The 12168-nt window shown below is 37.4% G+C and overlaps 1 protein-coding gene across 5 annotated transcripts; it reads right to left on the bottom strand.

The window, feature by feature from the left end:
* Window positions 1–1549: 1549 nt before the first annotated feature.
* Window positions 1550–12120, bottom strand: LOC100185420. Of its 5 annotated transcripts, none has more exons than XM_026840806.1 (6): window positions 12009–12120; window positions 8933–9069; window positions 8488–8647; window positions 8182–8361; window positions 2459–2656; window positions 1550–2383 (listed from the first exon to the last, which is right to left on the bottom strand). In XM_026840806.1, the coding sequence occupies exons 2-6, from the start codon at window positions 9023–9025 to the stop codon at window positions 1830–1832; spliced, it is 1185 nt and encodes a 394-aa protein (XP_026696607.1). In that variant the 5' UTR covers window positions 9026–9069; window positions 12009–12120; the 3' UTR covers window positions 1550–1829. The 5 variants fall into 5 exon arrangements, with proteins under 5 accessions (XP_026696607.1, XP_026696608.1, XP_009857616.1 ...); XM_026840807.1 differs by having other exon boundaries at window positions 1550–2335; XM_009859314.3 differs by having other exon boundaries at window positions 1550–2656.
* Window positions 12121–12168: the final 48 nt, after the last annotated feature.

Here is a 12168-nt window from a genome sequence, read left to right as displayed (position 1 = left end):
ACATCATGTGTATATGTATATATTGACGGTGTATTCCGTTTCTTTTTAGTTACCGCATGAATTGCAACCAAACGAAGCTGGTTAACATAATAAAGCGCGTCAAACTGAAGTAAAGAGACCTTTAGACAAAAGCAAAGTTAGATAGACCAAGTTAGGAAACGGAGCCCACAGAGCGTGAATCGCCTATACAAATGCATGGTCGGCATGTGTTCATATAGTTCTTGTAAGCGATACAAAGCTATAAAAAAACGTATAGCGGTAGTTTTAACATTTAAAATATAATTTCTAATATAAATCTTGTTATATAATATTAGATCTAGGAATTAATGTGGAGTAAATTAATATTTTGACTGGTTTTCGGCGTACAGTGTGGTTTAACAGGGTACTTTACGTTGGCGATTAAGACCAGCAGAAATCCGCTTAGTTTTTACATAATAGGATATGATCATACCTACGAATCTACAGAGCCATTCTTTACTACATTTATAATCCAACATGAGTGGAGATGCAGCTCCAAACTGCTTAAGTACTAGCAGATGAGGTGTTCGCGTCTTCCGATTTCATAAAGACCCGGAACACAGAAAAGGTAGCTTACTAATTCAAGCAGAAGTCCAAAAATAGTAACTCAGTATTGTTTTCCTCAATGTCACTTCGATTTTAGGCAAATTTTACAAAGATACCCTAAGTTTCGTTGTCGGGTATACGTGTTAAATTTGTGAGCCAAAAAGTAAAATTACGGCAATTTACATGCAAAACTGCAGCTAGATACACCACTTTATGGTAATGTTATGCGTTTTTGTTTGTATTTTTATATTTTAGGCATGTTCTTTTATGTTTTTGGTTAGTAAACTTATATGGTAATGTTATGCGTTTTTGTTTGTATTTTTATATTTTAAGCATGTTCTTTTATGTTTTTGGTTAGTAAACTTAATATTTTTTGTTTTTTTTACTCTTTAATCGATTGAGGTGTTCAATAAAAATTATTATTGTGATAAGATATAACATTAGTAGAAAGCTATTTTTACGCGCAGAAGTGCTTGGTTTTTAAAAAATCGCAATATTTAAACGAAAAACAGCACCCAGCAATGATAAAATGCTATGCGGTGGGCTCCGTAATGGTGGCGACTATGACGTCATAGACGCGAGACAATGGATAACAAGACTCGTTGTTTTACAATCCGTTTCCTAACTTGGTCTATACTAACTTTGGTTTGATCGTGTTTTAAACAGTTAACAACGGACCAGGGAGACGCGAGGATATAATTTTATAATAATTCTTTAATTTTTGTTTACTACCAAATAGGACGAAGAAACAGAATGAAATGGTGTCCCGCATTCCCCCACCCTACTATATACAAAGTAAAATGGCTGTATACATTTGAAACAGTAATTGAGGCATGTTTGACGTCATTCTTGGCATGAGGTCCTCGAACGCACGAGGCACTATATAGACTGTAAAATATATAAGTTTTGATTTGAAACTTGCTTAGTATACTCTGGTTCTATTGGGGCATCCCCAACTTTTGTTACTGATAAACAAATTGAGGGATTTATCATGAATAATGAAATGTATTACAAGTATGTGTGAACGTAAATGAGATGAAGTATATCTTAAAGCATATTTCAAAGGCAATAAAAATACACTATGACACGTATACAATGAGTTAATAAAACATGCAATGGATTAACCTAATAAGGATAAGTAAATACTTGAGGCACAGAGCTACAAGCAATAAAGGCATTTATTCAACACTTTACTCTGGTTGTCATGGTTTCAAGTAGGGTTCCACTTATTTTTTATACAGTACTACAAAGTTAGTTGCAATCTCTTATATTCTTCCAATGTTGCTGTCAAGTGGTACAGTATCTGGGTACTCTACACTACCACGGCACGACACAACAGCAGCCATAATGGCAGCAAGCACAGTAAAAATAAAAGCTACATAACTGAAGTACATGGAATATCCGAATACAGGATCCATGTGGCCAAAAGTTTGCATTAGAGATTGAGTCATGGAAGATGTAGCATTGCCATCCAAAACACCGAACCCAGGAACTATAGAAGAACCCCTACTGTTTTCATTAGGGCTTACTGATTCAGAAAGTACAGATGAGGAATCTTCATGTGGAACATTGCTTCCCAAGTCAGGCAAAGATGATGGATCAAAACCATTAGTACCACCTCCAACAAAACTAGGCAAAGATGAGGGATCAAAATTGTTTGTGCCATCGTTATTAGGACCAGGCAAAGATGAGGGATTGTCACCATTTGTACCAGCATTAAAACCAGGCAAAGATGATGGATCAAAATTATTTGTACCATTACCACCTAAACCTGGTAAGGATAAGGGATCAAAATTGTTTGTACCATCACCACCGAAACCTGGTAAGGATGAGGGATCAAAATTGTTTGTACCATTACCACCAAAACCGGACAAAGTAGATGGGTCATAACTACCTGTACCATCGGTATTAAAACCAGGAAAAGATGAACCATCACTACCCATTGAAGGAATTGATCCACCCGCAGGAAACAAACTTCCCGGCATTATTTTAGTAAAGGTTTTTCCAAGTTGTGCCATCCAAGGCAGTGGTTGGTGAACCAACTGGCTTTGTGGGACCGTGTAAGCCAAGGCTCCAGCAAGGATAAAGATTGCTGCAAAATTAAAATCATAAAATGCATTCTGACATAAAGGTTTATACATTTTGTATTGATAGTCGTGTTTTTCTGTTAGCTAAGTTAATATATAAAGATTTATATTATTAAATTGTAAAAAAAAATAATAAATTTGTCTACAGTGAAGTATGTCTGATATAATTACTCAGAAGATTTCACCAGCTCTAACCTAAGGTTGGTCAACCGTAAGTGACCTTCTCTTTATGGCTCCCGTATTAAGTTATTTTAGATTGATGACATAAACCTTCATTGCTGTTTAGTTATTTATCATTTATCATTAAACTGGAGCCATATCTATTGATTATTACAGTAAAAAAATCATTTTAGTTCAACCCAACACTTGATTGTTACTTTAGCAGAGCGTCTTATGCTATAAAAAAGTTTTAACAAAAATAAGATCACAACATAACAGTGCAACTGCAGTATGCCTACAGGCAAATAAAGTGAATTATAGGCAGGTCAAATAGGTTTTGTTAAGGACAGGATCCAAAGGTCAAATGCTGTCTGACCTGGTCTACAAAAATAAATAGTGCTCTATTTTACAATAACAAATACCAATACATACCCGCAATAAACAGCGCAATGGCACCAATTCCATTGTACAGACGAGCGAGTACCTTTCTTCTGCTGCTCATTGAAACAGAACAAACAGATAGGCCAACCAACACTGCCCCAAACAGTAGAACCAGGAGAGAAAACGCAAGTAGACCAATAGTGACTTTTACAAATGAATCCATTGAGTTGACTTAAAACAACAAAGAAATATGTTGGTGATTAAAATTAACTTGACCAACAATAGGGTTCATTATTTTTAGAAAGCCCCACTTGTGGGACCATGTATAGTGGGTTGGGGTAAGATGGGACACCTTTAGCACATAATATTTAAATATCCTGTTCTTGTTTTGAACAATTGACAACGGTGTATTGGAGTCGTGAGGATATGGTTACATAATTCTTTTAGTGGTTTTTGTTTACTTCTAAATGGGATGAGAAAATAGAATAAAAACGTGTCTCATATTTCCCCAACCCCTTATTTAGTGGGGTGGGGGAAGATAGGACACCTTTAGCACAAAATATATAAATATCCTGATCGTGTTTAAACAACTAACAACGGTCTATGAAAGTCGCGAGGACAAGTTTTTTTAATTCTTTAAATGTTCTTTGTTTACTACCAAAATGTACGAGAAAATAGAATGAAAAGGTGTCCCATCTTTCCCCATCCTACTAAATTATATTACCACATAGCATAAACGTTAAAATGAAGCGACCCACCTGGCAGACCAACGGCGGAATGCAGCTGCATAAAAGAGAACGATATTTGGAAAAGTCCAGTAGTAAAACAGATGTCACCATTCATCATTTTTGTGATGGATGGAGGCAGTTCAGCTGCACCTCCTGCCGATTGCATCATGCTGGTGGTATCCATACACGCCTGCGCGAAAAAGTTACCATGTTTAAATCGGTAAAATAACGACAGTCAAGTTCAAATTCTCATCCGTGCGAATTATTAAATTATTCACCACTTTAACCTTAACTTTTACTTTATAATAAAACTCCTTCTTAAATGCAAAAAAAATATATTTAAAGTAACTTACCGTCATCCAGCAGTTAGTAGCCAGTGACACAATGATGCATATCATCGCTAAAAACGATACAACGATCGTGGAAACTTGCAGACACCTTGACATTATTCTTACTATTAATTTGTCTGTGAAATTACTAAATCTGCAAAGCGAAGTTTCACATAAATACGAACACTAGCAGAAATTGACTTTAGTGATATACATGCTAAATACTTTGTTTCCAAAGCACTGACCAAACAGACACGGCGTTATCGTCCACGAACTCACTCACAGTTCACTTCGCTACACAATTTATCGGCGCCACACGGAAAGTAGAAGAGTAAAACTGTTTACTAAGAGAAAGGAGAGATAAACAAGAGGGAAACCGCAGGCTGTTTTGAAGGGTATATAGAACTTGCTTACGACGAACATTCTGAACTATCTTCTCGTTTACATAACCCGCTGCTTAACGATAGCGTAAGAGCCTGTCTTGGTAAAACTTTTTTTCGGACGTGTTTAGGGGTTTGATTGACATAATTGCTTCCCTTGGCCTACAAGTTTCCGTTGTCACAAATAACTCTTGCACACACAGACTTATATATAACCGAATAAGTCATTGAAAATTTGCCCGTTGCGCCCAACCAAATCAATTAAACACAGTTAAATATATGGGCTACGTATACGTATAACGATACATTTTTCGTAAACATAGTGGAACGGCGAGACATTGCCTAGGCTGCATAACACAAACAAGTTGTTCTTTACAGCACTATCTGCGATTTCGATTTGTAATGTTGTACAAGATGGAAGTTTAAAGAAACGTGAGATACGCTACTGTTTCTCAAAGCTTACATCATTCTTAGCGCACTAGTTTGAATAAACTGCAGAACGCTTGCATTATTCATTAGTCTAAAATTCCAAATGAGCACAACGTGCCGGCGTGCTAAAACGAAAACATAACGAGCCGGCGTTGGCCCTCTGCCCTTTACTACTTGACTAAAATACGCGCCCAGGGCAAGCAAGTCAAGCGTATAAGATTTTCTGCCATAGACAAGTCAAGAATTTAAAGTTCGGCCTGGTCAAGATTTCCGTAACTAAACATTTGCCCATAATGACTTTTGGGAACTTATTAAATGAGTGTTTTGCGCAACGAAAAAATTCACACATAGGCAGAAAAATGTCGCACTACAAACTTTCAAACTGACTAAAAATATTCGTTCTGAGCCTAGCGTTGATAAATAACAAGTCCTTTGGGAAAAAGTTTCAGTTTTCATGTGTCTCATGAATGATTAATGTTAAATACTGAATACGTCACCTTGCGTAAAGTACAAGATACCGTTTATAAGCAGTGGTAAAATAATTAAACGATCTCAACGTTAGCGTCAACGATACACATGTCTTTCTTTATTTTCTATCGGACTCGGCACCACTTCAAAACTATCAAACAACGTGCTACATTGAAACATATAGTTATGTGTAAACAACAGCTTTGAAACTACCAAAGGCGTCGTCAAATTATCGAATATTTTATCGATTGGATCGTGTACAAATATTTTGTGTCGTCGTTATTGCGAAATAAAGGAGAAACGTGAGAAGCGCAGGAAACAGGGGGCTTTCCACCGGCCTTCCACATAGCTCAATGACGTCAACTTTCTTATTCTCACACAACACGAGGCGAGTTCACGAAGGCAACATCGAACACATTAATTATTTAAATCAGTAGATAAATCAAAGCATTTGACCTATAGGTTGCGATAGTGTATTGTAGAAATATTTTAAGTTCTTTTTTGGAAGGAAGGTATAGCGATGATCAAACTACACACTCTGATATATATTCTGTATTGTAGCATCTTTTCTGCACCATACAATTCATAATCGTTGACAAGTTACCATGACAGTAGGTTTGTGGGTATTTATTTCTAATATATTTTTCCCTGTTTCTGTATGGTTGAGACTTTGGACAACCCGTCAGTAACCATATTTTTTTACTCATGGACGTTTTCTATGGACGTAAGCACCAACGGTGTTTGAAAAATCGATCCAGGTTTGATCCGGTTTTATAGGGTTACGAAGCGACGAAATCCTATTAATTTAATAAAACTGTATAACCAAAGGTCACGATCAAAGAATATCCTGCAAGTATATTCCTTACTATATATAATGCAAAATCTTATCACATAGAATGGCTAGAGGTTTGAAACTGTACATTTATTTCAATATTTCAAGGACGTGGAACAAAAATGATTTAAAAAATACACACAAAACCAAATCTTCATGCATTATAAGCCAAGTTATATCGTAGAAAAAAGCGTTAGTCATTGCTTAAGAGTTAATCCAAACATGCATGCTGTTCCGTATTATGTAAACATAAAGGCTCTACAATATTTTTGGGAATTACAATTCGATTACTTTTTATCAACCAATTTTACCTTACGGTAATAGAAAGCAAGTCACAATACAAGATTTATGTACAAAATGCAAACAGAATAAGGTTTGTGCGGTAAGTTGCGCTAATATTCATTCCAGTCTTGTTTAAATTGTGTTTTGAATGAAACCATCTTTACATCTTATATCTTTCCAAAGTTGGTGTCAAGTGGCACAGTATCTGGATACTCTCCACCCCCGCGGCGTGAAGCGACAGCGGCAAAGATCGCGGAAAGAAGAGCGAAAATGAAGGCGACGTAGCTAAGGTATAGGGAATATCCAAACATCGGGTCAATGCTGCCTAACAGGTTTTGTAGCATGGTCGAATCCATTCCACTTATTTGCCTCTTCTTCCTGCCTGTGCCCATCATATCCCCCAAGTGTTGGAGGGAAGACGAATCTAGGTTTCCAAGATTGCCAAATCCCGGCGGCAAAGAGGAGCTGCTTTCACTATTTCCTCCAAGATGACTTAAATCAGGAATTGATGGTAGGCTTCCATCGTGGCCTCCGAGGTTGTTCAATCCGGAAAACGAAGAGCTGCCAGGCATGTTCTGCAAACCTCCAGCCATTATATTCTGGAAGGTTTTTCCGAGTTGTGCCATCCAAGGAAGTGGTTGGTGAACTAGTCGACTTTGTGGGACCGTGTAAGCCAAAGCTCCAGCAAGGATAAAGATTGCTGCAAAAAGGGGCAAATCATTCTTTGAAATCATTCATTGTTTTTCAATATGATTGGAATGATTGGAAATCATATTGGAAATCATTCTAATAAACAATGTAGGCAGCAAGTAAAACTAACACTGATCTATTTTGTCATTTAATCGATGTGTCCTATATCGCAAACAAAAACAGCTGTTTTATTGATTATTTACGGAACAGTATACTGAGCTTCAGCGAACCGTATCCATAAAGTTTGATTTGGAAAATATTTTCTATTTAAAGCAATTACTTTTAATATAACGCAAACACACAGGCGGTTTTATTGTGACTACACGGGACCGAACAGAACTTGAATTAACGAAAGTTGGAAATAAGTTATTCCATACACGTGATGCTGGAATGGTGTTAGAACGCAAGTTTCGTGTAAAAGAAATTATAAGGCAAACCTCGTGTGAACAAAAGAATGTTCACGAGTTACTCCCGTATGAGACCTTAACGCAAAAGTATATTATGTTTTATGATCCTGGCCATAGTGCAAAACTAATATTGTGTTTATATTTTTTAATAAAGATTTGACTCTGGCCTTGAGGAGTATCTATTGATTTTAGGAGAGACAGTATCATTCCGCTGTAATTAAATCTAACGCATGATCTTTTAAAAATAAGGTAAATGTTATTCGTAAACTCGTATTTGCATTGACGCAATCATATTAATATACCGCGTAATGGTGCATACAGATCTACAACCTGCTGTCGGCTTGTTTATTATAGTTAAAACAGCGACATTTGGGACGGCGGGGTCAAATAGTCAGGTAAGTACAAAGAATTCTACAATCGGTAAACATCATTGAAAATTACATACCCCCGAAAAACAAAACCACGGCTCCAATTCCATTGTACATTCGGGCGATCGCCTTACGTTGGCTGCTCATTGAAACGGAACAAACAGCAAGAATTATGAGTATGCCCCCAACCAAGAGCAGTAGAAGCGAAAAGCTGAAAAGCCCGATTGTAATTTTCAGAAAAGCGTCCATAGAGTTGGCTGTAACAAAGAAATACATTTTAGTACACTCCTGGCGCATTCCATATGTTTACCACGTCACATCAAACAGTATCATATATAACCACATTGTGTTATTTATCGCATATGGGATTTTCTGTGACCCACCTGGCAGATCAACAGCTGAGTGCATGTTCATGAAAGAGTATGATACTTTAAAAAGTCCGGTGTCGAAGCATATTTTTCCGTTAAACATTGCTTTGGCGGAATCAGGAATCTGAACAATTGCCGCCGCCATTGCCAGTATATGCTTTGCATCCATGCAAGCCTGCAAGCACAAATTCGTGTATTATAAAACCAAAATGTTGGGAGCCACAATACTGTGGAGTAAGATGGGATACCGTTAGCATCTAAATCCCATATTTCCTGTTTTTTTATTTGAACAGTTAACAACGCTTTAACAACGAGTCGCAGGGCTATGGTATATAATTCTGTAAATATTCTATGTTTACTACCGGTCAAAATGTAAGAAGAAAATAGAATAAAAACACGATCCATCTTACCCTACCCAAATCAGGAAATAAGTTTGATACTTAGTTTAAATTAGACTCACCGTCATCCAGGATGTAGTGACAAACGACACGATGACAAATATCATCGCTGCTAAAGCGAGGACAATCGAAGAAATTTGGAGACACCTTGACATTATTTCCCCTATAGTTTTCCGCCTACTTTGAAAACTTTATTAATCTGCAGATTGTAACAGAAAGTATGTATAAAACAAACGAAGTTCGTGTACGTAAAACTTGATAAACATGGCGCATACTCAACGAACTGTACAAACAAATCCAAGCACTTTTGCGCTCAAGTAACCCTACAACCCGGAGACCTTATCAAAAGAGAAAGAGAAGATACTAAGAAACAGCTAAAAAACTACCAGAGTTACAAAAAAGGCTCTAAACATCCCAAACAAAATCCGACGCTCCCACGCGTGACGTTCTTTATAGCCAAAGCAATTAATGGCGCTATTCATGTGTTTATGTTTTAAGTTTGGAATTAATTATCAAATATCAACAAATACGAGCTCCTTGGTTGCTACGAAACGCAACTTGTATTGAATCAGAAATTAAAACGCCAGCTATATAGTTAATATAGTAAGGGCGTTACGAAAGCTTTTTCTTTGATTTATTTACACGCTAAAACAATACAAAATAGAAACTGCTAAAAGCATTTGTTATTTCTGCATATTTGTTAGCGTTCAGACTTACTTCTATTTAACTATACCAAACAACGTTTCTGTCCAACACATCTCTGCTTTACATTGCGTTCGATCTGAACCCAACCACTCAATTAGCTTTCATTAGTTATATGGGAAATTGCAAACTTCCACACTTCCGCCAGTTTAAGCGTAATGTGATGAGTTACCACTCGACCTACGTCTGTAACAAAATGAAAACGCAAGCGTAATGTGATGACTAACGTTATCATTAATTTCCAACCTACGTACAGTGTATAATTAGTCATTTTAAATTACCTATTCATGTTACAATCTTGATTCGTTAAACGTGTTCTGCTAAGTTACCACTCGACCTACGTCTGCAACAAAGTGAAAACGCGGAAGTTGTGACTACATTTCCATCGTGTGATTTAGAACTGAAGAAAAAGGCAACAGTGAAAATATGCGCCCTACTTAACAAGTGAAGCGTAACTGTAAGATGGTTGCTCCACACTTATAAGACAGGTTATCGAATACCCGACTTGCTAAATTGAAGGCAACGTCTTTTCTCTTTATCTACTTCAGCGATTATATATTTTGTTTTTCAGTTCGGAAATGATAAGCGCATCGCGGCGCATCTTTAGTCAACAATCTAAAAACAGTATATTTTTTTAATCGTTAAAAACAGTGACACCTACACGCAGATGCTGATTGCTCATTGGTAACAGGTGTTTTGACAAAGCCCGCTTTAAGCTAGAAAAAACTATTAAACCTATACAGCCCTACGCGGTAGTTATTTCGGAGATTAGACTATTAGTCATACATGCGAATGACGGTAAACAACATTTTCATGAGGTACAGTTAACCACATAATGTTCAAGATGTTTAAAGGTGTCGTTTTGCCGCCTTGCCACCTCAACGCTATGCCTAAGTAACACAGTGACACGTTTTATGAAACGTATTTTAAGCAAAATCTGCACTGTTTCAAATTGTTCGGATCCGTGTGTTATCGCTCGATGCACACGTCATTACAGTGGAACTTAATACAACTCGTGAGCGGCAAACTTGTCAGCCTTGTAACTTTAACCTGTACCTTCAGGCAGAAAAAGCTCCTGGCATCAACTCAAGAATGATTAAACTTATATTTGACGTAGCCGTTATTACGGCTGGCGGCAGGATTGAGAATCGAGGGTGCTTCCCGTTCAGCTAGTTCTTCGAAACGATGACGTCAGGTTACTTGCTCTCAACGAGAAGGAAGTTCAGCGTCGTAAAATCGAACACATCAATAATTGAAACTCACGGTTCTTATAAACCAAGGCGTGTTATACCGCAAGCGAGTCTCATGATCGGATTAATTTTATAAACAGATGAAACAAGGTGACTGAAATTTATAGAAAAAGTAAACCGCAGCAACCTAAAATGTATTTAACAAAATACCGGTAGTTAATTATAGAAAAACTGCTGACTATATACACGTAGTATGGTGTAGAAAGATGGAAAACCTTTTTATTCTATTTTCCCGTTCCATTTGATGGCAAACAAATAAAGTTCAAAGAAATATAAAAACACAATAAGGGTATTCGGATATTATGTTCTAAAGGTGTCCCATCTTCCCCACTCTGAAATACATCATCTAAAGTGCCGAAGGGACATACAAATAAGATAGATACGGTGAGAGCAAAACTAGATGACGCTGCTTACTACGTAACCGACGATATATTTATAAGATTTGTTATATATAGCATTGGTTTAACTTGTGACAATCCTCACAAAATTCCAACAGAGCCGTGTCAATCGGCACAACAACTTGCGATGTGTTGCGGTTAAATGTGCTTTGTCCCGTAACCGGCTATTTTTTGTCCCGTAACCACACCCCAGGGGGGGGGGATAGTCACTGTGGGGAAATAGTCACGGGGGGGAATAGTCACGGCGGGGAAGTAGCCGGGGGGAAATAGCCTAGAACCGCTTTGTCCTTGCATGACAGAAAACGAAAATCGTTATATCGCGGACGGATGTTCTGTTTTATACACGCCTTGCAAACTTACAAGTTGCCACAACAAATCATGTTGTTAATTGTTTAAAACACGATCAGGATATTTAAATATACCCTTTTTGCATGGTAAAAAGTTAATGCGAATAGCGATCCGCATTAACTCGTCATATGATAACTCGCTAACGGCGTTATTTTGCATGTGTAACGGTCTATGAGAGGCGTGTCCTAGGTTGCCCCGACAGGTCACACGAGGGTTGTCGATTGACGAAAACGCGTACGTTGATTTGTTGTAAACGAATTTATTTTGTAAGGGTACGCACGGTACGGTACGTATGTACGCACGGTTTTCTAAAAATATATACACGATTAAATAATACACAGACACTTAAGTGATACACACACACTAGACACACACACAGGGCGTACGGTTTACAAACTATCACACAAAATAATACGATATATAAAAAACATAGCACCTACCGAACAATTTTAGGACAAGATAGCAGGCACACACAGGGCTGATCAGAGGTAAATATTCAAACAAGATGGATGTTGGCAGATATAAATACAACAGTACACTTGGACTGCGAGGTGGTCGGAAAAGAGCGATAAAAAATGATTACCAGCAGTCAAACGTGGC

The sequence above is a fragment of the Ciona intestinalis genome, chromosome 2 (assembly GCF_000224145.3).
Source record: "Ciona intestinalis chromosome 2, KH, whole genome shotgun sequence".
Classification (NCBI taxonomy): domain Eukaryota; kingdom Metazoa; phylum Chordata; class Ascidiacea; order Phlebobranchia; family Cionidae; genus Ciona; species Ciona intestinalis.
The sequence above is the reverse complement of the archived record's forward strand: the minus strand, read 5'-3'. Positions and strand labels throughout refer to the sequence as shown.

Bases quoted from the DNA above. Each gene is read 5' to 3' on its own strand.
- LOC100185420 (XM_009859314.3), bottom strand. From the start codon at position 9,025: ATGTCAAGGTGTCTCCAAATTTCTTCGATTGTCCTCGCTTTAGCAGCG. The intron at 8,648-8,932 runs GTGAGTCTAATT...TTGTGCTTGCAG, and splicing joins TCACTACATCCTGGATGACG to GCTTGCATGGATGCAAAGCA. The intron at 2,657-8,181 runs GTATGTAATTTT...TTAATTTTGCAG, and splicing joins CGTGGTTTTGTTTTTCGGGG to CAATCTTTATCCTTGCTGGA.